General features: G+C 49.0%; 1 protein-coding gene across 3 annotated transcripts; it reads right to left on the reverse strand.

The window, feature by feature from the left end:
• Nucleotides 1-1,441: 1,441 nt before the first annotated feature.
• Nucleotides 1,442-27,043, reverse strand: FXYD1 (FXYD domain containing ion transport regulator 1). 3 transcript variants are annotated; one of them, XM_083751193.1, is made up of 8 exons: nt 26,491-27,043; nt 12,313-12,377; nt 11,454-11,498; nt 10,221-10,295; nt 8,246-8,282; nt 6,127-6,176; nt 4,981-5,019; nt 1,442-3,876 (listed from the first exon to the last, which is right to left on the reverse strand). In XM_083751193.1, exons 2-7 carry the CDS (start codon nt 12,368-12,370, stop codon nt 4,997-4,999), a joined length of 288 nt encoding a protein of 95 aa, XP_083607319.1. In that variant the 5' UTR covers nt 12,371-12,377; nt 26,491-27,043; the 3' UTR covers nt 1,442-3,876; nt 4,981-4,996. The 3 variants fall into 3 exon arrangements, with proteins under 3 accessions (XP_083607319.1, XP_083607321.1, XP_083607320.1); XM_083751195.1 differs by lacking the exon at nt 26,491-27,043 and adding an exon at nt 18,906-19,183; XM_083751194.1 differs by lacking the exon at nt 26,491-27,043 and adding an exon at nt 19,009-19,170.
• Nucleotides 27,044-27,359: the final 316 nt, after the last annotated feature.

Consider the following 27,359-nt stretch of genomic DNA (forward strand, 5'->3'; position numbering starts at 1 on the left):
GCACACAACAGATGCACGTCTGTGAGGCTCAGTGTTTTTTACACGGAAACAATCTGTCATCTGAATATAGCAGGCTCCTTTGGAACTGGAGTCCATAGATGGTGCAGATAACCAAGACAATACTTGGTTCTGAACCTAGGGCACTCTTTCCTTACACACAAAAAACACTGACTCTTTCTCAGCAGGTCGTGCTTTTAACTAAGGCTATGTGCACATTACCAGCTCAAAACACAGCTAGGCATTTCTTTTCCCCCAATAAGCCCATCCTCAGCTGATCCAAAGGAAGAACAGGACCTGTGAAAGCTCTGTTGGTATGAGCCTCTTCATCTCAGGGGCATGGGTTCAAATCCCACTTTAGACAAAAAGATTCCTGTGTTTCAGAGGAACGGACTAGATGGTCCTTGGGGGTCCCTTCTAATTCTACAGTTCTGTGATTCTGGAAGACAGAAGTCACGCTATACTGAGTCAGGGACAACTGGTCCATCTAGCTCAGCACCATCTACAGCGCCTAGCAGAAACTTTCCAGCTTTTCACATAGGGTGTCTCACCTAGCCTTGCTTGGAGTAGGTGAGGAATGAGCCAGAAAAATTCTGCATGCAAAACAGGGGCTCTGGTCGGCAGAGGAGCAGGGTTATTGTTCATCAAATGATCAATGTGATGACCACAGTGGGGGTGACTTGCAGTCCTATGATGGCACTCATAGAAGCAGAGAATTGTAGAGCTGGAAGGGGCCACAAATGTCATCTAGTCCACCCCCTGCAATCTAGGAACCTTTTAGCTAATGTGGGGCTCAAATCCATGACCCTAGGATCAAGTCTCATGCTCTACCGACTGAGCTATCCAGCCTGTGAACCCTAATTTATATTACAGTGGACGCTCAGGTCACGAACGTGGTCCGTGCGGGAGGCATGTTTGCAACCCGCAGCATTTGCAACCCGCAGCACCGCGGGTTGTGATTCGGTGCTTCTGTGCATGAGCAAAGTGTGATTTAGCACTTCTGCGCATGCACGACCGCCGAAACCCGGAAGTAACCCGTTCTGGTACTTCTGGGTTTCAGCGCATCCGTAACCTGAAAAAACACAACCTGAAGCATCTGTAACCAGAGGTATGACTGTATTTTTGTTGCTGCTGTCGAAATTGAGGGGGTGGGGGTGGAATTGTTGCAGGAGCTGGATTAGGCCCCCAGCCTAGGTGGCAAGTCACTCCTGCCTTAGGGGAAGCTAAGGCAATTAAACTCACAATGGGGAAATGTGGAGCTCTCCTCCAATCCCTCCACAGCTGTTATTTGGTGAAGGAGATAGTTCTAAGTCCGATCAAGGCACCTGGGAGTTTGTGTGTGGAAATTCCCGAAAATACCACCCCTGTCTTACTGCTCTCAAGCTCGTTCATGCACAAGCACACAGACACACACAGAGAGCAAAGTCTGACATTTCACCGCAGCTGGAGAAAGTAGCATTTTAATGTCGTGGAAGAGACTTGGCAGACATAAAAGGTCAGAAACACAGAACGGGGTCAGCGAAACCAGGGGAACGGGGCTCAGTGGAGAGCTTTCCTAAGGGCCAGCAGCACAAAGAGCATCAGGCATTAAGCTTTGACAGGTGCCACCCACACCTGCTCCTCCTACGCAGCCTAGACAGAACAGAAGCAGGTGGATGTTATGGCACTGCCCTCTGCTGGAAAGAAACCACACTGCGACAGAATACAGGTAACCTCAAATGATACCACACGCAGCAAGGTTAGCCTATAACTGAGAGTCATTTTTCCAAGCAGGTGAAGGCAGTATAACAGGAGAACTAGCGTACACACTCATTTATTGCATCCTACACACCCAACACTCAGGGCAAAGGCGGGAATTGCTTTCTGCCTCCAGGTTTTATTATTTGAAGCATCGGCACTTGGGAGTAGATTTCCAGTTCTGGTCTGGATTTTCAGAGCCAGTTTGCATTGCTATGCCACAGGCAAAGATTTAGGCTAAGGATGGGGAAGCCGTGGTCCTCTAATTTGGTGCTGGACTCCCATCAGCCAGTTACCATAGGCAATTGAGTTGAGAGTCCTATCACATCTGGAAGGGCTACGGCTTCTGCATCCCTAGTTGGTTAGACCCAGCCAGCTTGCTGAGCCCAACAGCTGGATACTCTGCACTGACTGTAGGAAGTTCTTGGCAAAAAAGCAAGCTTGTAATAAGGCCAGAACTTCTTCTTCCTGTCGAAACTGTCACTATTTTTTGTTCAAGAAAGAAAGGCCTCAATTTACTCTCATAAAAAAAAGAAAGATCTCATACTCCCTTCCCATTTATAAGAGTGTATTATTGTGCATTTGGCAGGGCTGGGAACTCGCACTCCACCAGACAGGAACAAAATGAACATTCCCCGCTACGTCTTGTGGCTGCAGCTGCTAAATACAACAAATAGGCTCTGGGGGAATTGCAAAATCCTGTTTAGGGAGCCTCACGGTTAGGGCTGCATTATTCATCACCCTCTTCCTGGGGGTGGGGTGGGGTGTTAGGAGAGGGGTAGTACCTCTGATGGGGGACACATTGTACTCCTTCTGGGGTAGTTTGTTCAGCTTCGGGCCCCACCCTGCACTCAGCTCTCACACCTGTGGCTCCTAGAAGCTGTCAGCATATGACAGCAGCCACACTCTGGTAAGTGGCTTAAAGTGGCCGGGCTAAACCAGGCAAGGGTAGCCGATGGGTCTCAAGCCCTTGATGAGTTAAGGACCTCCCTTGTATATGAAGATAGGCTCCAGCAGATGGAGTGGATGAGACCAATAGTGGGCCCAATGGTCAAGAAGGCGATTTCTGAACATCCTGCAGAGGGAAGTGAGGGGCAAATGGGGCTCCTCATCATCTAGGAGAAGGAAGACTCAGATCCTAGACCTCTGCTGCCTTGAGGGATATCTTCAGTAGAAAACTAGCCTAAGGAGTAAACCCTACACAAATCTGCAGTTCTCAAGGTGGTTGGGTGGTGCCTTGGACGCCTCCGTCCAGCAACTCCTACAGCCAAGCTGCTGTCAAAAACATTGCTCTGCTTTCCTTTGGGCCACATCAGCAAGGCTGAGAGAGGGGTCTTGCCATCTGGGCAGCTCGGGACCTCCATACACACTGCCCAGGCTTGCGCCCCAGGGAAGTCACTCTGGTGCTCCAAACACAGCAATTAGACTTCACCCACCGAGGCGCACTCCATTGTCTCTTGAGACAGACAGGTGTCAACAACTTCTGGAGACAGTGTTCGCCTTCAGCTTTCCCCAAAACAGTGCCATCCAATTGTCGTCGGGACTGCAACTCCCTTCCTCTCTGGCCATTGGGCACGCTGGCCAGGTTTGATGGGAATTGGGAGTCCAACGAGATCTGGAACGCACCAAGTCAGAAAAGGCTGCCTTGCACTCCGCACTTGCACTGAGTAACTGAGATTGCATCAAGTGACAATCTGGAAGGCCAAGGAAGCAACCCCCCACTTTGGATGAGCTCCTAGCTTCTCTGGAAGAAGAACACCCCTTCTGTTTTCTTTTCAAGGACAGAGCTGACATCCTTTATGCATAGATATGTCTGAAAAGCATTTCTACCACCGCTCTTGGGAAGTCTCATCGTAACCGTTTGAGCACCAGGAAGGCAGATTTAGTACCCCCCATCGCCTAGGATGAGGACTAAGCTTGAGCCAAATGTGCCGGACGACAACCCCTTTGTCTCAGAGTCTCGCAGCAAGCTAAGCACTTCCAAGTTAGGCTGGGATCACCACAAAGACAGCAGGCCTGGCATTTTGCCAGGTTTGGTGCAACAGGCAGGCGGCTTGCTGGGGAGCAGGGAGGCGAGGGCTGTGTGCAGTGCAGAGACAGGAACACTCTGGATCATGGGGGGAACGACATGTCAGGAGCAGCCTGGGAGGAGAAAAAGAAAAGTCAGGCGCAGAAGGAGTTAAGTTCAAAATAAATCCAGAAAGGCAGAAGGCCAACAGATGCCCCCCCAAAAGCCTCGATAAGGTCACAGTTTCTCCAGATGGTTCTCCACGACATACTGCTCTGTGAGGTGTCCCACAGTCAATTTAGAAGAAAGGACTGTAGCTCAGTAGGAGAGCATGTGTTTGGCATGCAGAAGGTCTCAAGGTGAATCCCATCAGCGCCAGATAGGTCTGGGAGAGACTCTTGCCTGAATCCTGGAGAGCTGCTGACTTAGGAAAAGGCAGCTTCTTGTGTACTTGCCTTCCAGGCCTCTCTGTAATTGCAAGCCTGGAGGTGCCTGGCTAAATTAAAAGGGACAGGGTTCAACTTTAAAAGCCCTGGGCAGCTCAGGTCCTGGGTACCTCAAGGACTGCCTCTGCCAGGCCCAGAGTTGGCACCCAGGATTCCTGGGCAGCTCCAAGTAGTTGTTGGCCGGTGCCTCTTAGAACTGGTAGGTTTTAAGGCAGGGAGACTGACAGTAGGTGGCGCTAGAGACAATGTCTGGCAGAGGCAACTAATTATTATTTTCTCTCCATTGGCCTCTTCCCTGCTGAGGATAGGGGGCAGGAAGATGGTAGGTAGTGCCAACCCCTGGCTGGAAGTAAGAAGGCAGGCAGGCTGAGTTGATTGAGCTTGGCAAGGGAATGCCCATTCACCCCAATGGATGAGCCTCCACCGGCTGCCAGGGGTCCAGCAGACCCTGCCCTACTGATGGCTGCCCCACAGCCCCCTCTTTAACCCCTCTAGTGTTCCAATCAGCATTATTGGCAGGGTGTACGAGCCGCCATTCAGCGTTTCCCACAATACCCCTGGATTGAACCCTGGCCACGCAGGTCCTAGGCCCAAAGTCTAACCACTGTGACACACTGCCCATTCAGTAGTGTTCACTGGAAAGTTCTATCATCACTTTCAATTTCAATATAGTGTAAACTATGAGCAAAGCTGTTGACTTGATTTTCAGAGCATGCTAGCGGGACCCGGAGCCCAACCAGTCTGTCCCAACCAGCGGTCCATCTCCCCAGTCATGCGGTATATGTAACTCACCAGTTTCAGGCTTCTTCTATCTCATCCTTGTGGATAAACCTAGCAAGGAGAGTCAGAAAGAGACAGTTTTTAAAAAGCGGTTGTTTCCCTAAAAGGCTTTAAGCTTTCTTTCCCTAATCCACCCCAGGCAGGAACAGTTTGCCCCAGCAGTGTGTCCTGTTATACGACAAATCAAAGCAGTCCCAAAACACATTCTCCCCCATAGCACAGGATCTAGCAGAGGGGTGGGGAACCTGAGGTCTGGGGATGGAATGAGGCCCTCCAGACATCTCAGTCTGGCCCTCCTCAGGCCACAGCCTCCTCACAGGCCTTTCTTTGTGCCTCAAGTTTTTTTTGCCTGGCTGGATCCTGTCAAAGAGGTACAATTCCCAAAGTTCTTCTCCCAAAGAAGAATTGATTGTTAATCCACTCTGGAAACTGCTGCTCTGTGAGGTGAATAGGGGGTCTCCTAACAGCCCTCAGCACCCTTAACAAACTACAGCTCCCAGGATTCTTTGGGGGAGGCCATAGGTGTTTAAAGTGGTATGATACTGCTTTAAATGTGTGGTGTAGATGGGACGCAGGTTGAACACACAGTCCTACCACACAAAAGTCCTTTCTTTATTTCAGCCGCTCAATTAAGGTGGGCAAAGTCATATCCTGGTTGCTATTGTTAATCACCTGAGCCAGGAGTCCTTGCCAATCTATTCCAACGCACCTAGAAATCCTACCGGAGCCCTGTTCGCATCTAGAGGTAAACGTAACTAGTGACAGCACGTCTGCACACTCGCGCGTCGCTTTTCGCCGCTTCTGCGCATGCGCATGACGTCATTTTGAGCGTCTGCGCATGCGCAAGCGGCGAAACCCGGAAGTAACGCGCTCCGTTACTTCTGGGTTGCCATGGAGCACAACTCGAACACGCTCAACTCGAAGCGTATTCAACCCGAGGTATGACTGCAAAAGCTTTTGTTTTGTTTTTGCAATCAAGCAGTGTATAATTTTTACGAAATAAACAAATTAAAAGTTTTTAATGAAATGAATAAATCTGACGTAGGCACAAGGCTGAGCTCCTCAGTTTTCTTTTTATAGTTTCTAGTCCTCAAATATGAGGAAAAGAAGGGCGCAGCAGGGGAACGTGAAGGATAACTCAATTAGGCTGAATCTTACGCCGAATCGAGCTGCGCAGGGGCCCCTCCTCCTCGTCAGGTTCACCCGTCCTGTAAATAGAAAAAAAAATTTGTCATGCTGCACTTAACAAAAATGCCTTGCTCTCTTCATATCCTGCAGCGATTTCTGTTTTTTAAAAACCACGGTGTTTTGTACAAGAGCAAAGCAATAGCTCCTCCTGTTGACAGATAAAATAACTACTCAGGGCACCCATAGAAATGGTTAATTAAGGTGATGCGAGCCAATGAGCCTTGCCAACTATGGATTTATTCACATTTCCATGGGTCCCAAAAGGGTTGACTACCCGTGTTTTGGATTGTGACAGGCTCTGCTCTGCTGTTTGGAGGGCTGGTGGTCTGACTCCTACTGCCAAGGACCCCTCCTTCCAACCCAACTATTGTTGTGGGGGAGCAGTGGCGTAGCGTGGGGTGACTGCTCCGGGTGCAAAATTGTTAAGGCCGCCAAATTTCAACACCTGGTGCTGTCTCAATACAGTTACGCGATTCCATTGCTGGGCTCTGTTGAAAACAGCCTCTCCATGAGAACCTGTCCGGGCAATGGAACGACTCTTCTTTTCTTATCTCTACAGCTGCAATCTCTTGGGTGCCGCTGATGCTGTTAGGCAGCTGAATGCGCATGCGTTCTCTGTCTTTGTCTGTTTCCCTCCTTCTCACCCTCGCTCCTCCAGGTAGCCCGGAGTGCTGGCAACCCACGCTATGCCACTGGCAGGGAAGGAGAAGTTTGCATTTACTTTTCCAAAGCCCCAAGTTTAACAATTTGCTGTCTTGCTACCAGGCCAGATTCAAGTTACTTGTGTTCATTCATAAAGCCCTAAACAACTTGAGGTCCAAATACCTTAAGGACTGCCTGATTCCTTTTGGTCCACCTCAACCACTAAGACTGTCTGATGGATGACTTCTGGCTGGTTCCCAATGCTGCTAAGGTTGGGTTGGTCTAAACTAGGGACTGAGCCTTGAGTGGGGTTATGCCCTGCCCTGCGGAACTCCCTGCCACTAGAGTTCGGCAGGAACCATCCCTTCCTTCTTTAAGATGTCTTTTGAAAACTATATTGTCACGAACCATCTCTTTTTAAGCAATCACTATGTTTTACTGATGTATTTATGGATGCTTTTGGCTGATTTTATCCTTATATGTTGCATACCACCTGGATATGTTTTTATGAAAGTGCCGGCTATAAATATATATATAAAGAAATAAATAAACAAAATCTTGTGAAAGCTCCTTAAGAAAACAAAGGAGGTAGCTTAACAACTGTGCAGTCTTAGCACATGGGGAAGCTTTTGGAAATGAGTGAAGCCAAATGTCCAAGTGTAAATAGTTTTTATCTGGAGGAAAGGGTGTGTGGGAAGATCTTTTTCCGATTGTACTTCTGGTTGTTTTGTACCAAACTGTTTTACTGTACACCTTGGTACTGTTTTAATGAGAAGTGGTATACAAATATTTAATAAAGGGAAGGCAACAAAATCATACACAAGACTTGCAAAGAAAAAGAAAAATCAGCCTGACCTAGTTACATTTTACCTGCTTAAGCAAAGTCTTGGATTTCAGAGCATGTCCAAAGTTCCTTATAGAAGAGAATTTCTGAACGAGAGAATATCTTTGGCCTCCTGATTGGATGGTTCCAAGAAGACAAAGACAGAGCGCAAAGCCTGTTTGTTCACACAGGCAGATCGGTTTTGGGCCTATTTGCATAACAGACTACTGGCACATGAGATAAAGTATATTTTGCCAATCAGAATTTCTTTAGAGGTTGATTCCACCTCCTTGATGATTCATTAAAACTTATATTATAAGAAGGCTTAGCTGTTTTTGATTAGATGAGGTACTGCAATAAATGATTATCAACCTCAGAATGCATACTGAAGAATAGAAGACAGGATATCAGTTTGTTGCAGACTTCCGGAGGAATGGTCTGATCACAGATGCTCTAGAGGGCGCTGTTGTCCTGTTCAGGTTATAATGTCACATTCTCCAAGACTCATAATTTGAGTGTGCTACTTTTTTCTCTCCTTGCTAGGTCACCTGTCTGCATCTGCCGTATATAATAGCCCCTCCATCCTAGCTCACCCATTTAAGCTTTTCAGGAGAAAGGCATTACCTCTGTTGCTGGTTGAACTTGCAGCGACAACGTCGACCTGGGAAAGAGAGACAGAAATCCCAAACAGTGAAAGAAAATCAGTACGCGGACAGACGAGAAGCAAAGACTCTGGGATTGCCAGCATTCTTTTGGGAAGGGAGTGTTGCCCAGTGGTTGGAAGAGAAAGCAGCTCACTCTAATTTAAGGTTACCAGACATCCCCGTTTCCCCGGGACAGTCCCGGGATTTACACATCAGTCCCCATACAAAATCCATTGAAGTTGATAAGTGTCCCCAGATTCATTGAAAAAAATCTGGTAATCTTACATTAGAGGGAGCCCGCAGGTCAGTGGCAGAATGCATAGAGACAGTCCCAACTCCAATCCACAAAATATCTAAAGATAGGATGGGAAAGACTAAACTTAAGAGCACTGAAGCCAGCCAGTCTTGAGCTAAATAGATCAACAGCCTGAGGTCCACATGGGGCTCAGAGACTACAAGTGAGACCTGCAACAAAATGTTGCACAGAGTGCGGCTGCTTGGGGTTCCAGCCAGCCATGCCCTCCTCCCGAAAACTCCATTCCAAACATCCTCTCAACGGCATTCTGAGGACACAAGCAGCTTTCATTGGGTTGCTCTTTTGGTTGGAGAAGATTCCTCCCCTTCGGGTTTTCCCTTGGTGTGTTTTCCTTTTGCAAACCTCAAGATTCCCCCAAGTATGCCAACACACCCTCCTGTATCTCAGAGGCTCCAATTTATCTACAAGCCTGGTGACACTTAGCAGCTGCATGTGTTGTTAACATGCTGCAGAAGACCACCAGAAGGTGGCAGTAGAAAGTTTTGGCAGAGCACGTAACTTTGCCTGTGAAAGGCCCCAAATTCAATCCCCGGTGTCTCCAGGGATGTGAGCGATGGGAAAGACATCTGCTGGGGTCCCTGTAGAGCCACTTCCAGTCAGAGGAAGCAATCGTGGACAAGGCAGACCAAATGCCTGACTCTGTAAAAGACAGCTTCATATATAAAATCATAGAATTCTAGAGTTGGAAGGGACCACAAGGGTCATCAAGTCCAACCACCTGCAATGCGGGATTTTTATTTTTATTTTTCCCCAATGTGAGCCTCAAACCCACAACCCTGATATTAAGAGTCTCATGCTCTACTGACTGAGCCATACGTCCACATGGGCTCCTTGATCCATTTCCCTTCAGTAGTTTCCCCCCTCCTACCCCGTCCCCACCAGCTGCTTTTCACTCCTCGAAAGAAAAGGTACAAGTACAGTGGTACCTCGGGTTAAGTACTTAATTCGTTCCGGAGGTCCGTACTTAACCTGAAACTGTTCTTAACCTGAAGCACCACTTTAGCTAATGGGGCCTTCTACTGCTGCCATGCCGCCGGAGCACAATTTCTGTTCTCATCCTGAAGCAAAGTTCTTAACCTGAAGCACTATTTCTGGGTTAGCGAAGTCTGGAACCTGAAGCGTCTGTAACCTGAGGTACCACTGTATCCGGTATCTGAGACAGGGTGTGCAACTGAGCCCCGCTGTGTGGGCCTTAAGAGGAGAAAAAAATAACAACTGGACAGTGGTGGCTGGTTCCCATTTGGAACTGGCGAGGCAGGAGGCAGGGAGGTCAACAGTAGGTGGCACCAGAGCACGCTAATTCTAGTTTTGTCCACACCCGCTTCCCTGATGACTCCTATGACACTGAGATTGAGGACAAGGATAGCCAGTAATACCATGTATGCTGGATGTAAGTAAGACAGCAAAGTTGGGTCTGGCAGAGGGCAAGCTGAGAGTTGGTGAGGCAGTGTCCCTTTCGCCCTGAGTGATCAGCCCTCAACTAAACAGGTGTGTGAAAGGAGCCCTTCCTCCCCACACCTGCAGCTTCTGCAGTCGCAATGTTGGGGAAATTCAGCAGGTGCCATGGCTCAGCTTGGCTCATTATAAGGCAGGGAAATGCGGTGTGGGGGGGGGAGAGAAAAGGAGAGAATCTACTCACTGAGCACAATGAGAATGCCAAGCAGGAACAGGACGACAGCAAAAATCAGCCCCCCAATTCTCAGTGAGTGGTAATCTGAGAAGGAAGGAGAAGGAAGAAGTGGTCATTTCCAGCTGGGAACACATCCCTGACTTGGAATGAGGGGATGCTCTTGTGATGCTTTGCATCAGTGTTCCCCAACCCGTTGCTCTCCGGATCAGTAACAGCTGGTGCCCATCGGGATGGGTAGGGCAAAATTCTGGTAGCCCAAACCATAGGCGGAGCTCTCAAGCCAATGATAGCTAAAGTTACCCCTGACTGTTCGGTCCAGTCGCAGACGGCTCTGGGGTTGCGGCGTGCATCTCGCTCTGTAGGCCGAAGGAGCCAGCGTTTGTCCTCAGACAGCTTCCAGGTCATGTGGCTAGCATGACTAAGCCGCTTCTGGCGAACCAGAGCAGCGCACGGAAACACCGTTTACCTTCCCGCCAGAGCGGTACCTATTTATCTACTTGTACTTTTATGTGCTTTCGAACTGCTAGGTGGGACCGAACAATGGGAATTCACTCCATTTCCGATCGGCAAGCCCTAGGCTTAGTGGTTTAGATCCACATCCCCAAGCCAATGATAGCAAACGCCAACTAAGGAAAGGAGGCCCCATTCTCCTCGCAGAGCTTCAATTACCACAGTTCCCTGTGGAGAGGGATTGACTGCGAAACCACTCTGGGTCTCCTAAGAACTCTCAGAACAGCTCCCAGAGTTCGGGGGGGGGGGGAGAGAGAGAGACGACTGTTTAAAGCAGTATCACAGCACTTTTAAGGCACGGTGTAAATGTGGCACAGGTTTCCTCCTCCCTGCTGAGTCCTAGAAGGCCAGCACTGAGAATAAGGAATAGGAAGCTGACAGCCAGAGGTAGGCAGACATGTGAGGGCTGGCTGGGGACAGACTGGTCTTGGTGAGGCAGTGCCCCACTTGCTCAAATGGATGGGTCTCCACTGTGGGAAGCAAGGGAGACAGAGGCTGAGGAAAATAGCCTCCACAGGTGGTGACAGAAGGTTAAAAAACACAAAAAGCCCTCTCCTTTGCATCAGTGCTGCGCTCCAAGTCAGAGTCATCCGCACCTCTTTTAAAGTTGTAGTTTTTTTAATTTCAAAAACGAGGAGATTGGACAACACATTTTTTGTTTCCAAAAGTCTGTTAGGGGGTCTCTGCCCTTGCCATCTATATCCTGACCCCAGATAGTAACAACTGGCTCACCATAATTGAATGGGTCGTGTGGAATGTCCTTGGGTTGTGGTGGTTCTGAAAGAGGCAAACAAACACACACACATAGAGAGAGGAGATTAATAATACGGTTATCCTTAAATCTTCCCTCCCCCCCCCCGCCCCCATTAATCAATCACTTTATACTAAACAACTTAGCATTATAATCTTGATAAACCCGATTTGGGGGGAAATGTTTTGTTTTTATTATTTATTTTTATTTATACCCCACTGTTCCTCCTCTTTAAATTGCATTTCCAATCCTACCTGGCAACTAAGCAGCACATAAATTAAGAAATAACAACAAAAACAACACTGAAAAGGCTTGAATATATAAGGGGCCCTTTCAGACACCTGCTATTTTTGGGTGACATTCAAGCACGTACTGGCAAGTTCAAGTTTATTTATTTGATTTATTATATTTTTGTCCTACCTTCTGCCACCCCCACCCCCCACAAGAGGTTTGAGGTAGTGTATATGGTTTTCCCCTTCCCCATTTCATCCCCACAACAATCCTGTGAAGTAGGCTGAGAGGCAGTGACTAGACCAAGGTCACCCAGTGACATAGCTGTCAACGTTTTTCTTTTTTTAAGGGAAATTCCCTTATGCTGAATAAGAAAAGGAAAAAGTTGACAGGTATGCCCAGTGAGTGTGGATTTGAGCCCTGGTCTCCCAGGTCCTAGTCCAAGATTTTAACCGCTACACCACCTTGGCTCACCAAGATCCTTTTTTACTATAAGGTGCAGTACATTTTTGAACTGGATTTTCTTTTTGCGCAGAGTACAAAATGCCCAAATGTCAGCAGACGTTCTCAGCCGTTTCTCCTCCTCCCCTGCCCCCCCCCCAAGCTTACCTGCTACTGCAGATCCTATCAAGATCCCACACAGAGGCAGAAGGAACCACAACTCCATGACTGTTCTGGGGAGATATAAAAGCAACGAATAGTCAGATTCCTGGCTTGAGCAATGTGCAGGATGTAATATGCTTTAGCTAAGATTCCTGCATTGAAAGGGTTGGACTAGATGACCCTTGGGGTCCCTTCCAATTCTATGATTCTGGGGTTCGATCTGCCCACCATCCAGGCAAGAAAGGATTATAAGAATTCAAGGACGCATTCCAGCAAGGCAAAAACTCCCAGGAAGAGCACAAAGCAAGGCTGGTGAGGTGTGCAGCCTGGAGGGAAAGGGGGTGTGGCCTGGTGAAAGGGGGCGTTGCCTGGAGAGAGACTGAGGACCACACAGAGAGTCCTGGAAGGTTGCATTTAGCCCTGAGGTTCTGTACTACGGGGTCCAACTACACATTGTGTTAAGCACACTTTCTAAAAAGTGTACAGTGGTACCTTGGGTTACAGGCGCTTCAGGTTACGGATGCTTCAGGTTACAGACTCCACTAATCCAGAAATAGTACCTCGGGTTAAGGACTTTGCTTCAGGATGAGAACAGAAATTGAGTGGCAGCAGCAGGAGTTCCCATTAGCTAAAGTGGTACCTCAGGTTAAGAACAGTTTCAGGTTAAGAACAGAATTAAATTCTTAACCCGAGGTACCACTGTACTTAGCCCCAGCATGCAAAGAGAACCCTATTGGGGTCCGTCTGGATCCCAGTGCAAGAGGAAGGGGCTAAACCTTTCTCCCCTATCCTGTTTTTCCACTAAAAACAGCTGCCATGAGCTACAAATTCCACCTTTTCAGACATGTTCTTCTTCAGGGCATTTCCTCTCTTCATTCCCCCTTCTCCCTCCTCCACCCTTTTCTCCCAACAGCAGTGCTCAGCAAGGTAGTTGCCTTTCCCTCTTGAGAGGGTTCCTGCACTGTCAAGGGACGCACCAATCTGAGGCAACCAACAGAAATTCAACAGGTAACGTTTCCCACCTCACTCGGCATTGCCCTGAAGAAAGAACGCAGCCTGTTGGGGAGTTCCCACTGAACAAGCAGGAACCCTGAGAGAACACAAAGTCGGCTTCTCTTAAAGACGGAAAAGTAAACAGCAAGTCCACCGGGAGCCAGGGGGGTACGGTTAAAAATAGAGCTTTGCTGAGAAATGTTCCAGAATTAGAGAACATCCCTCAAAACGCAAGCAGGAAACAAAAGATGGCTGAGAAGTGTCAGCAAGACGGCTGTGGGGAGAGGGGCGGTTTGGGAGGGGGGTTCAGATCAGCCAGGTGGAAAGGGAAATGGACTGGGAGAGGAGAGGAAATGGTTCCTCAAACAGCTGGGGCTGGACCCATTATTTCACATCCTGAAATGGCCTCAGTGGCCCTGTGGAAGGGAGGGCAAAGGCCTGTAACTATGGCAATAGGCTTTTTTGCAGCCACCGAAAACTGCTTTGCAATGTTTGCAAATGATAACCTGTCTCTCGGGTGCTCAGGGACATTTCAGGGTTTCCCATCTGCCTGCCCTGGCAGGCAATTAAGCTCGCAACCTTCCGGCAGAGAAAGGTCCTGTCGTGCTCTTAACCAGAACATGCGGATCAAAGTGCATTTAACAAGAGGGAGAATTCAGCTAAAATTCAGAGTCTCTGTTTGCAAGTGCCCATGGCCGAAGAGGCACTTACGGAAAACAACTGAGGCTTGCAACAAAATGCTGCAGTATATATCAGGCCTCCAACCTGCTCAGCCCTGTTCCAGGATACACTGGTACCTCAGGTTAAGTACTTACCGTATTTTTCGCCCCATAGGGCGCACCAGCCCATAGGGCGCACCTAGTTTTCTTTGGGGGGGGGATAAATAAAAAAAATTATTTCCCCCCCCCCCGGCGCGGGGCTGGGGCAAGGGAAGCCCGAGCTTCCCCCAACCCCAGCCCCCAAAACAGGCTGCTATCCGCAAGCCTAGGGAGCCCGGCGGGAAGTCGCGCCGGTCTCCCCCGGCTTGCGGAGAGCTGCCCGAAGCCCAGGGCACACTGCACAGCGCACCCCAGGCTTCGGGATGCAGGCAGCTCTCCGCAAGGCTCGGGAGATCAGCTCCCAAGGCTTGCGGAAAGCTTCCTGAAGCCTGGAGAGCGAGAGGGGTCGGTGCGCACTGACCCCTCTCGCTCTCCAGGCTTCAGCAGAAGCCTGCATTCGCCCCATAGGACGAACGCACATTTCCCCTTCATTTTTGGAGGGGGGAAAGTGCGTCCTATAGGGCGAAAAATACGGCAATTCGTTCTGGAGGTCTGTTCTTAACCTGAAACTGTTCTTAACCTGAAGCACCACTTCAGCTAATGGGGCCTCCTGCTGCCGCTGCACCGCCGCTGTGCGATTTCTGTTCTCATCCTGAAGCAAAGTTCTTAACCTGAGGTAATATTTCTGGGTTAGCGGAGTCTGTAACCTGAAACATATGTAACCTGAAGCATATGTAACCCGAGATACCACTGTACTCCATTTTGTACCCCTCTCCCCCACCCGTTCCTCAGAGGTCCCATTTGCCTCAATTTGCGTCGGCACTCATCACGTGCCTTCGCTGCTAGGCACCGGTTCAAAAACAACCACCACCATCGGACTAATGCTGGAAGGCACACACCCAATTGCCTGGGAGGGAGGCCGGCCCCTACTTCCTCGCTTCCTACCCCAGCCCCATAGTGCTCAGACAAACAGATCCTTTCCACAAACATCCTTCTGGCTTGTATGTTTGGCTGCTGCTATCACTAACCGAGCAGGAAAGGGGAATAGGAACACTCCCATGCCTTGGCTCACTCTCTGCCAGAAAGGCCACGCTTCCAGCTGCAAACATCAGCCAAGAGAGAAGAGAGTTTGGATTTGAAGAGTTTTGGATTTGATATCCCGCTTTATCACTACCCGAAGGAGTCTCAAAGCGGCTAACATTCCCCTTTCCCTTCCTCCCCCACAACAAACACTCTGTGAGGTGAGTGGGGCTGAGAGACTTCAAAGAAGTGTGACTGGCCCAAGGTCACCCAGCAGCTGCATGTGGAGGAGCGGAGACGCGAACCCGGTTCCCCAGATTACGAGTCCACCGCTCTTAACCACTACACCAGACTGGCTCTCTGAGATTTCTCGGTGCAACAAAGAACGCCCCAGCGCACACATTTGGAGCTGCTCTTAACATTAGGTACCACTTTGCTCTCAAAAAAATGGGTTTTCAAGGTACTGTGCCACGTGTTTGCACTTGCTCTGCCACCGAGCTACAACACTTCCTTCTGGAATCAGCCGGATTTGCAGCTAGGCAAAGATGCCGGCATCGACTGAGAGAGGTGGTGTGGGTAGAAGCAGGGACCTGTCAACCACCTGTCAATCAATGAGCATGGGAGGTGCTGCAAAGAAGCAGGGGACCTCCTCCTCTGCTAGGACGACGCTGGGGACCTCACAACCACGGCACAAGACCAAAAATGTGGAAGCCAGGCTCTGGCAGGGAGCAGAGTGTCGCCAAAGCCTTGTGGAATGTGCAGGAGATGTTTGGGCCTGCCCAGGCAGCTCGTAATTTTGAGAGCCATTGGACAAGGGTACAAAAGCTTCTCTCCATGCTGGGGAGATTGAAATGGGGGGGGGGACGCAGACGGTTAGGCTGGCTGGACAATCCAGGGACGGCCAGGTTTGGAGCTGCCTGAATGTTCTTTTGTCGGTTCCTTGTAGCCTTAATTTCCCACACACACACACCCTATTGTTTGTTGCTGTAGCTGCAAAGCAACACCCGCCTGCCTTTCCCTGCTGCTCAGTAACTGCACCCCAGCAGGGAGCACATTCCTGGAAGAAAGCGAGTTGGCGGCTGGGGTTGCCTCCAGCCGGGCTAGCAATGCTACTGGGCAACAGGAGAAACAGTATGCCTGTGGCAGTCAATTTTGAACCCCACTATGGGGGCAATAGGGACGCGGGTGGAGCTGTGGTCTAAACCACTGAGCCTAGGGCTTGCAGATCGGAAGATGGGCGGTTCGAATCCCCGCCGCGGGGTGAGCTCCCATTGTTCGGTCCCAGCTCCTGCCAACCTAGCAGTTCGAAAGCACGTCAAAGTGCAAGTAGATAAATAGGTACCACTCCAGCGGGAAGGTAAATGGTGTTTCCGTGCGCTGCTCTGGTTTCGCCAGAAGCGGCTTAGTCATGCTGGCCACATGACCCGGAAAAAACTATCTGCGGCCAAACGTCGGCTTCCTTGGTCAGTAAAGCAAGATGAGCGCTGCAACCCCAGAGTCGTTTGCGACTGGACCTAATGGTCAGGGGTCCCTTTAACTTTTTTATGGGGGCAATACATCTGTCGCCTCTGGGCTGCCTGTGTTTTGCGGGAGGGATTCGGGCACAGAAAGAAATTTAGGCTTGCAGAATTCCAGTGGGTAAAAGTGCCTAGCTGTTGTTCTGCAACTACAAATCCTAGGTGGAGCAGGGCGGACAACAAACCTTTTTTGTGGTTAGGAAAGCAACAGGGAGACCAGGGTTCAAATCCCCAGGCAGACCTGATGCTCGCTAGGTGATCTGGGGCCAGCCACAGTCTCCCAACCTAAACAACCTCACAGGGTTGTTGTGAAGTTAAAAATGGAGACAGGAGATAACCATGCGCACCACCCTGAGCTCCTCGGAGGAAAGGGGGAGTATAAAAGCAATAAGATATATATAAAAATTAAAGCTAGATATTGCCTAACCTCTGTGTAAGCTGTGCGCAAGCGAATCCACATAAATGCTCAAGAAACAGATCTGCAGGAGCCCAATATTTATGTAGGTTATTCTGCCAAGCTTTTTGGTGTTGTTTAGTCGTGTGCGACTCTTCGTGACCCCATGGACCAGAGCACGCCAGGCACTCCTGTCTTCCACTGCCTCCTGCAGTTTGGTCAAACTCATGCTGGTAGCTTCGAGAACACTGTCCAACCATCTCGTCCTCTGTCATTCCCTTCTCCTTGTGCCCTCAATCTTTCCCAACATCAGGGTCTTTTCCAGGGAGTCTTCTCTTCTCATGAAGTGGCCCAAGTTGGAGCCTGAGCTTCAGGATCTGTCCTTCTAGTGAGCACTCAGAGCTGATTTCCTTAAGAATGGAGAGGTTTGATCTTCTTGCAGTCCATGGGACTCTCAAGAGTCTCCTCCAGCACCATAATTCAAAAGCATCATTTCTTCGGCGATCAGCCTTCTTTATGGTCCAGCTCTCACTTCCATACATCACTTCTGGGAAAACCATAGCTTTAACTATACGGACCTTTGTTGACAAGGTGATGTCGCTGCTTTTTAGGATGCTGTCTAGATTTGACATTGCTTTTCTCCCAAGAGGCAGGCATCTTTTAATTTTGTGACTGCTGTCACCATCTTGCACCTTCTCAAGCTTTGCCACCCCCTAATATCCGGCGGGCCAGAGGGGCTGCAAAAACAGGAGGTCCGATGCATGTGCCAATCTGTTGCCATTAATGAAGCCAATTGCATTATTGTTAATTTGCCCTGATGGGAGCATGATGCAGACAATTTCGGGTTCAAGCACCCAAACGCCTTGGACAATCTCAGCATTGCAGTGCTGAGTTTCAGAGGAAAGGGGGCAGAGAGAGAAAAGAGCCCCCTCATACCCACTGGTGGATCCAGTTAACACTGACTGTACCTCAACTGGATCAGACCTTTCCTTGGGGGCTGCATGCCCACCAGTGCCAAGGGGGTGCGTGAGGGGGAGGAGATTCCGTCGCGCAACCTTTTTGCTGGCAGAATCTTAGCACTATGTTGAACACAAGCCTGTACCCTTAAAGCCCCTTTCCCTCCCCACAAAGAATCCTGGCAACTTTAAATTAGCAAGGGCGTTGGGAACTGTAGTTCCCAGGGTTCTTTGCAAGGCTGCTTTAAATGCAGCAAGGACGGCCGGACCTTCACAGGGTGAGGCTAGACATCATCATGGGAGCATGTCACATCCACACCAAAGGTTTATTTCATTTTTTTGTTTCCATAAGATTTTATTTATATATTTCAAAGAGAAAGTTGAAGCAACATTTGCCAATGTACAATCATATTTTTCTAATTTATGCTGCATGCTAGTTATTCCATATCTTACCTTTTCCACAGTATTTTCAAATCTGTATTTTACTGCTGTTTTTACTCTAAAGCCGCTTGCGTTTTAGCATGTGTACAATAGGTTTTTTTAAAAAAAAAATCTACAAACTTTCTCCAATCCTCCTTGAATTCTACCTCATCTTGATTTCTGATTTCGCTAGATAAACTTGCCATTTCTGCATATTCCGTCAATGTGAAAAATCACAACGTATGTTTAAAGCACATTAAAAACACATGGCTTGCCCCACCACAGAAACCTGGGAACTGCATTTTGTTAAAAAAAAACTGGCTTTCCAAGCATTGCTACACAATAGAGAAAAACACTTGCCCCCTGATTCTGCCTTGCCCCATTCCAAAAAGCCTACAAAACCACTCGGTTGACAGCTCCATTACAGCCCCTGACACAGCTGTCCCTGTTCCTCTGCAGAGAGGTGCCCATTCTGCTGGGTTCTGGCACGCAAGGGTGTTATATTATCCCACCCATAGGCTCACCCTCGCAGGAAACTCACCCTGCTCAACAGCAGTGCCCTTGGGGTCGTGTGGTCTCCTTTCCCCAGATAAAGAGTGGGGAAATTGCTTCGCTACCTGCCCCGTGCAGCCCCTCGCACCTACCCCTCAGGATCCGTACTGCTGGGCCTCCCTGGCCTTTCAGGAGGAGATAAGGACTGGTTGGAGCTGAGGGAAAGGAACAAACTTCTTTTTTTTTAAAAAAAAGGAAGGTACTGGCTAGTGGCAGAGAGGGAAAGATTAGGGGAGCTAAATTAAGTCTGCCTTGGCTCCAGGACAAAGGCTGCAGGGGAACAGCAGCGTGTGCTGCTGACCAGAAGGTGCGAAAGAAAAGAAAAAAACCCACAGGCAGCACAGCAGAGGAGGCAACCCGGCTGTGCATGCACCATTCACTTAAAATCACATGGCTTTTAAAAAGCCTGGGAACTGTAGTTTGCCCTTCACAGAAATACAGTTCCCAGAACCCTTAACAAACCGTGGTTCCCAGGATGCTTTGGGCCAGGGTTTCTGAAACACTAGTCTCTGGCTGTTTTTGGACTACAGTTCCCATCATCCCTGACCACTGGTCCTGTTAGCTAAGGATGATGGGAGTTGTAGTCCCAAAAGCCCTGCTTTGGGGAAAGCAATGTGCTTTATATGTATGGGATGCACTCAGCCATAGAGGGAGAAGGAGTTGGATCAGGCTAGACTGCCACCCCCAAACTATGGGACGGACTACCAAGCAGGTCAGGATGCGGGTGGCGCTGTGGGTTAAACCACAGAGCCTAGGACTTGCCGATCAGAAGGTTCGAAATCCAAGCTCCCTTTGCTCAGTAACTGCACCCCAGCAGGGAACACATTCCTGGAAGAAAGCGAGTTGGCCGCTGGGGTTGCCTCCAGCCGGGCTAGCAATGCTACTGGGCAACAGGAGAAACAGTATGCCTCTGGCAGCCAATTTTGAACCCCACTATGGGAATGTGGGTGGAGCTGTGGTCTAAACCACTGAGCCTAGGGCTTGCAGATCGGAAGGTGGGCGGTTCGATTCCCCACCACAGGGTGAGCTCCCATTGTTCGGTCCCAGCTCCTGCCAACCTAGCAGTTCGAAAGCACGTCAAAGTGCAAGTAGATAAATAGGTTCCGCTCCAGCGGGAAGGTAAAACAGCGTTTCCGTGAGCTGCTCTGGTTTGCCAGAAGCAGCTTAGCCATGCTGGCCACATGACCCGGAAGCTATACGCCGGCTCCCTCGGCCAATAAAACAAGATGAGCGCCGCAACCCCAGAGTCGGCCATGACTGGACCTAATGGTCAGGGGTCCCTTTACCTTTACCTTTCCCTTGCAGGTCTACAGAAGAGAGTGGCCCTACAATTCATGCATTTGTATACTGTGTGTGTGTGTGTGTGTGTGTTTTGAGAATATATACCACAGGAAAGCAAGCTACAAGGACATCAAAATACCTGCGCCAATGCAGTATTATTGTTCTTTAATGTTGCAACTGACTGAATCTGACATTCTGCCGAGGACAATCTGTTAACCAAGGGTACATCAGGTTTGGAAACCTTGAAATGAAACCAGCCCTTTTGTTTTCCCCTCTGCGGGGCTGCCTGCAAGCTTTGCCGTGACTCATGATTCATTCCTTTTAACTAGCTAGATTGCCCACACAAACTGATGCCACGCTCTTTGGAGAGAGAATGAAGCACCTCTCTTCCCTTTTGCAGACTTACCTGGAGGGGATGCACTTGAGGCTAAACCCCTGCATATAATTTATCGCATTTATATCCCACCTTTTCCTCCAAGGAGATCAAGGCAGTGCACATGGTTTTCCCCTCCCTATTTAATTCCCACAACAACCCTGCAAGGTAGGTTGGGCTGAGAGGCAGTGACTGGCCCAAGTGAGCTTCATCTGGAGAGCGGCAACATGAGAACGGGGCCTTTTCTGCAGTGGCTCCCTGTTTGTGGAATGCTCTCCCCAAGGAGGCTCAACTGGCACATTCTCTACATATCTTTAGGCACCAGGTTAAAACAGTCTTCTTCACCCATGCCTTTGACTAATTAATCTATGGCTTTTAAAACTAAGTATAGGATGTGTGTGTTATTGTTTTATTATGCTATATATTTTTGTGTTTATATACTGTAAACCATCCTGTGATCTTCGGATTAAGGGTGGTATATAAATTTAATAAATAATACTGGCCAAATGGCAATTTGAACCCCGGTCTCCCAGGTCCTAGTCTGGCCCTCTAACCACTACACCACACTGTCTCTCCCCTAGGCTGCCTTTGATTTCCAAGGCAGGAGTGGGATGGGAGGGGTAGGACTGGGAATGGGGAGTGCAAAGGTTTAACCCTTTCTCTGCGTGCTAGTTAACTCACCCCGCCCGCCCACTCCGTTGCTTCTTATCCTTATCTCACGCAAACACACACGCCTGCTATCTTAAGAAGAAGAAAATACACAACAGCAGACTACACATTTAATGTAGACTGCAGTTTGTCTGTTCCCTAGCATAGTTAACTAGACTTTTTGCTGTATGGGGCTATTGGGTCAGTGGTTTGATCCAGGTTGGTACATTGGGTATCAGAAACCAAAAAAAAATGGCCCCAGAACCCGCTGAGAGGCATCCTTTTATCATTATTTTTGGTGGAAACATCAATGCACGTCTCTTTGCACTTGGAATGGGGAGCATACGGCTTTCCTGATATGGATTAACTCCCAGCATGCAGCAAGGCCAATGGTCAGAGATAAAAGCCAAAGGTTCTCCAACCTTACTTCACTTTAATATACTCAAAACAAAGGAGCGAAAGGAAGACAGATCTCTGCCCCAAGAAGCTGGAAATCTAAATTCCAGCAGTAAGGGAGAATAATGAAGGCAGCCAGGGACACCGACTCTATAAGGCCAAGCTGTCTATGCCCCCCCCCACCGCAACATTACCTGTTGGGAACAGGCCAAGGTCTTTTTGTCCAACCCCCTGCAATGAGGGAATCTCTTTTCTTGTAACTTGAAGCCATTGGTTCAGGTACTACCCTCTGGAGCAAGAGAAAACAAGCTGCTTGCTCCATCTTCCACGCAACAGCCTTGTATATATTTGAAAATGGCTATCCTATCTCCTTTCAGTCTCCTCTTTTCTAGGCTAAATACTCAGCTCCTTCAACTGTTCCTCATAAGGCTTGGTTTCGAGACCCTTGGTCATCTCAATTGCCCTCCTCTGCACATGTTCCAGCTTGTCAATAGCCTTCTTAAATTGCAACACCCAGAACTGGACACAGTAAGTATTCCAGGTGTGGTCTGCCCAAGGCAGGACAGAGTGGTACTATGACTTCCCTTGACTTGGGCACTATACTTTTGCTGATGCTGCCTAGAATGGCATTAGCATTTTTTTGCTGCTGCATCACACTGTTGTCTCGTGTGAAGCAGGATGGGGATGCTTAGGAGATACAGACAGAAAGGGAGGTTTGGTTTCGGCCTAGGACTCGGCCATTCATTGGCTCATCGCTTTTGTAGGTTAGTATTGTGAGAGCTGGACCATAAAGAAGGCTGATTGCCAAAGAATTGATGCTTTTGAATTATGGTGCTGGAGGAGACTCTTGAGAGTCCCATGGACTTCAAAAAGATGAAACCTATCCATTCTGAAGGAAATCAGCCCTGAATGCTCACTGGAAGGACAGATCCTGAAGCTGAGGCTCCAATACTTGGGCCACTTCATGAGAAGAGAAGACTCCCTGGAAAAGACCCTGATGTTGGGAAAGATTGAGGGCACAAGGAGAAGGGGAAGACAGAGGACGAGATGGTTGGACAGTGTTCTCAAAGCTACCAATGTGAGTTTGACCAAACTGCGGGAGGCAGTGGAAGACAGGAGTGCCTGGCGTGCTCTGGTCCATGGGGTCACGAAGAGTCGGACATGACTAAACAACAACGACAACAAAACTGCGAGAGGCAGGGGAAGAAGCGACCCAGCAAGAAAAATTCCTCTTGGGTGTAGCACACGGGAGTTCAGTTAAGCCCTTTGGCCAAGCCATCTCCCCTGACTTGTTGTTTGGCAGCTCTGTCTAAATATACCCAGGCTAGCAGGATGCTGGAGTTATAAATATCCCCCATACTCGACCCCCATGGCATCCAGCTTCACAGCTCTGCTTGGGTTCATTTCAGTACCAAGCCCTTCCAAAGACGATAAGTAGCAACAGCATTCCACCTTTGCCGCAAGTCTGTTCTCCATTTGCACAAAACTCACAGGCCTGGAGACGATTGTCTTGGGTTTGTGGGTGGGGAGCAGCAGTTAATATCTCCATGCATTGCACCCTGGCCTTGATCCTGAGAAGGGTTGTCAGAGCGGCTCACAATTAAAACTATCCATTTAAAATGACAGGTGGCTGCATTTTAAAAAAAGAAGCAGAACATTAAAAACTCGGGCAAATTATAAAACTTTAAAACCCACGTCAGTAGTGTTATATTGTTTAATTATTATTTTTACTGTTTTAATAGTTATAACTTTTTGATGAACTTGTCTTACATTTTTAATAACAAATGTCTTCAACTTTTGGATGAAATTGCATTATTGTGCATTTTAAACACGTCTGGATATATTTGTTGCCGTTTATACTTGTAAAGTGGTTAGAAGCCTTTTTGGCAACTCAGCGGTATATAAATAAATAAATAGCTAACAACAACTGTGGGAAATTGCAGTCAAATATAAATAGCAAGCCTAGGGCTAGTTAATGCATGAAGGAGTTAAAACCACAGAATTGTATTCCTAGACTCAGTTAGTTCATGCCCCTTCACCTCTGGTGAAGGAGGATATGCTTAACGTACAAGGAAGATCTAGTAGGAAAGGGGTAATTAATTACACCGTCTCCTCCAAGTTGGTCTCGTATGTTAAAGTAATTAAAAAGACTAAGATTTTTCTTGTTCCTGCCTGCAGAGATTAGGAAACTAGGAAATTTCCCGGACTTGGCTAAAGACACCAGGCTAAAGGTAGAAGATAGGTCCACTAGCATGCAACCTTTTAGAACATAGACAAGCACTTTAAAAATTGTACTGTGATTTTCGCTCACAATAAAAAACCCCCTGAAAAGTACCATATTTTTCGCTCTATAACACACACCCGACCATAACACGCACGTAGTTTTTAGAGGAGGAAAATCCGTAGGCATGCCACCTGTAGGCATTTCCTCCATAGCACGCACAGACATTTCCCCTTACTTTCTAGGAGGAAAAAAGTGAGTGTTATGGTGCAAAAAATACGGTAAGTTGCTATTGTTCCCCTTCTACAGATGGAAAAACCGAACAAGGGGAACGTGTGCTACGTGGAGCCAGTGCCTTGATCCATCTGGCTCAGAAACACCTCCACCAACTTCCGCTGCCTGGTGCAGGCATCTCAGAGGCATCTGGTTGGCCAAGAACAAGAAGCTAGGGTTTTCAGAACCATTAGCCTGATCCTGCAGGTTCTACTTACATTGTGCAGATGCCTGATTATCGTCTTCCAAAGCAACTACTCTATTCCGAACTTAAAAATGGAAATCGTAATGCTGGTGGTCAACAAAAGGGGTTTAAAGGCAAATCTCAAGGCAAATCTAAACAAATGTAGTATAAACACCGACAACTGGGAAACACTGGCCTGCGAGCGATTCAGTTGTAGTACAGACTTTACCAAAGGGGTCATGGACTTTGAAGACACTCGAACTCAGGATGCAAGGGAGAAACGTGCTAAGAGGAAGGCTTGGCAAATCCACACTGTGAGCAACTCCCGCCTGGGAACCAATGTCCCCACTATGGAAGGACGTGTGGGTCCAGAATTGGCCTCCACAGTCACTTACGGACTCATTGTTAAAACCGTGTTTATGGAAGACAATCTTACTCGGCTACAAGCAATCGCCAGAGAAGAAGACTTATGCTATTATGGTGCTCTCCAGATTATTTGGACTGCAATCATTCCTGAGTGTAACAAACAGGCTGGTAGAAATGAGAACCACAGAGCACATAAGAAGAGCCCTTGGGGGATTAGTTCGAACAGCATCCTAGAAAGGCTGTACTTCAGCAGTTGAGCAGCTCCTTTGCCTGCAAAAGGTCTCAGGGTAAATCCCTGGCATCTCCAGGTAAGGCTGGGGAAAAAACTCCTGCTGGGTGTCAGCTAGATGGTATAAGAAGGCAACTTCCTGCATTTCCCCCAGTGGCCAGCCAGACACGACAGCATTAAGCCCCTTCCCCAGCAACTCATCCTTAAGAGGCAGGCTGCCTTTGACCTGGCAGTTTGCATGTAGCCCTTCATAAGACACACCCTCCATCCATTTGCCTAACGCCCCCTTCCGGGCCATCTCAGCACACCAAGTTCCATGAAGAAATTCTGTAATTTGCAAAACACTAACGCAGCATTCTCACAAGCCCAGAGCGTTTCCCTTAGGAATGTTGCTAAAGGCAGTCAAAGAAATGGGCCATTCTTTGTCCCTTGAAGCCAAGCAAATATTTCTAGTCAACATGAGTCGATCGGGTCACTTGCCATGCTCACCTAACACAAGCCTCCCATTCAACCACCTTCCTCTGGAAATATTTCCAAGCCTTTCCCACTTAGGGTTGCCTGCCAGCCACCTCCACCGCCAGCACCTAGGCTCCTGTCTCTTTTTCAAACTGAGCGGCATGCAAAACTTCAACAGGAGAAGCCTTCCCTGCCAATAACGTGATGTGGGGGGAGGGAGAGGTTTCCCCTGTTGAACATGTGCCTGTTTGCACCACTGGGGGAGACACAGAAGCTTTTCTAATAAGAGTCATGCGGCTCTTCGGAGTTATCCTCCCAAACCCCTGGGATTATTCCAAAATAGCGGGTCTTTCCCGCAGATTTCAAGATCACCCCGATGACCTTTGCAGGAGGACGGCCTCCTTCGTACGCTGTTAAATTTTCAGAGACCACAACTAATGCAGAGAAACCCAGGCACACGCTCTTCCACATTATCCAGCTGTTTCATGGGGCTTGGGGAAGGAAAACTGTTTATTTGCCCCGTCAACTGAGCACCGAGAGGCACGCATACCAGGAGGTAAAGGACCGCAATAACCAGGGGCAGCAACGTCAAGGAGAAGAGTCCTGGCTCAGTTGTAGAACATCTGCTTTGAGTGCAGAAGGTTCCAGGTCCAATCCGTGGCTTCTGCAAGTTAGGGGTTGGGGAATTCTCCAGATTGAAACCCTGGAGAAACAGCTGTCAATCAGTGTGGACAACACAGAACTAGAGGGCCAGCTCGTCTGCTTCCACTCTTCTTAAGTTGGCAAAGGTCAGAGCCCCACCCCCACCCCACCCCAGACCCTAGCACACTAACAAGAGCCCCCTAGACCTGCCACAGTGAGGGGAAAGACTCACCAAGAGGAGTGGGACCATGGAGGGTATCCTGCCCTCCAAAAACCTGGAGCTGACTTTGCTAGTAGCTCCCAACTTAGATTTAATAGTGAACTAATGACGGGTGACCACCAGTATTAGCACTTTCCAGGAGGCAAAGTCACGCACAAAAAGAAACCCGACCTCCAAAAGGAGGCGATTTCGTGCCCCTTATCCAGATTCTGGCGTCTCTGTTCACTCCGGATCGCACCCACCTCGAAATCAACCCACAACAGCAGACCGTTGCCTTGAACTTACTTGGCAAAGCGCTTTCCCAGAAGTTCAGAGACGCACACAAACACCGGTTGCTTTCTGTCGCCCCCACCTCTTCCTACCCGTCCCCGCTGCTTGCCACGCGGTTCCGGGCCCGATCGGTGGTCCCGACCTTGGCGCGCTTCCCTTGCCGAGCGTCGGAAAGCAGCCTCGTCGCCGGCGCGAACCCGGGTGGGTGTGGGAGGCGCTGCGGGGGCCGGCGGGGCCTGGGCGGGGCGCGGAGCTCGGCGGGGCCGGCCGGGGGTCAGCAGCCGGAGGAAAAGGCCGGAGGAGAAAAAGGGAGGCTGGCAGGCTGCCGTCGTGTTGGCGTGCGCGCACAGCTAGCGCGCCTTGCAGTTGCGTGTGGATGGCGCACGCGGCAGATCCGGGCGTGTGGCTGCTTGACGCGCGCGGACACGCGTGTAGTGAATGAGATCCGTGCCGAAGACCGTTCATGGCAGGCGTCGATTTCTCTTCCCCTCGTTTTTTTACGCGTGTTTCTGAAAAGTGACTCTGAGGAATGCGTGGACGCTCCTCTCTGTCGGGCACACACGCCCCGCCCCCTTAATCACGTTTTTTTCTGGCCGCCCCCCACCCACTCATCCCACGATCGTCCTTTTTCTTTGCTTTCTCGCATTCCTGCAGACTTTGCCCACCCTCGGTAACTACACGGTGGTGTGTCCTCGTGGGTTGGTGTGCGCGTGCGCGCATAGCAACGCTGGGAAGTCCGGGATCAAATTGCAGGGGGTTGAACTGGATTACCCTTAAGGTCCCTTCCAACTTTACAATTCTATTATTCTATGAAATTTCCACGAAGATCACTTGGATGATCTTAGGCCTATCACCGCCTCTCAACCTAACTTACATCGCAGGGT

This window comes from Podarcis gaigeae (genome assembly GCF_964106915.1).
Source record: "Podarcis gaigeae genome assembly, chromosome: 8".
Classification (NCBI taxonomy): Eukaryota; Metazoa; Chordata; class Lepidosauria; order Squamata; family Lacertidae; genus Podarcis; species Podarcis gaigeae.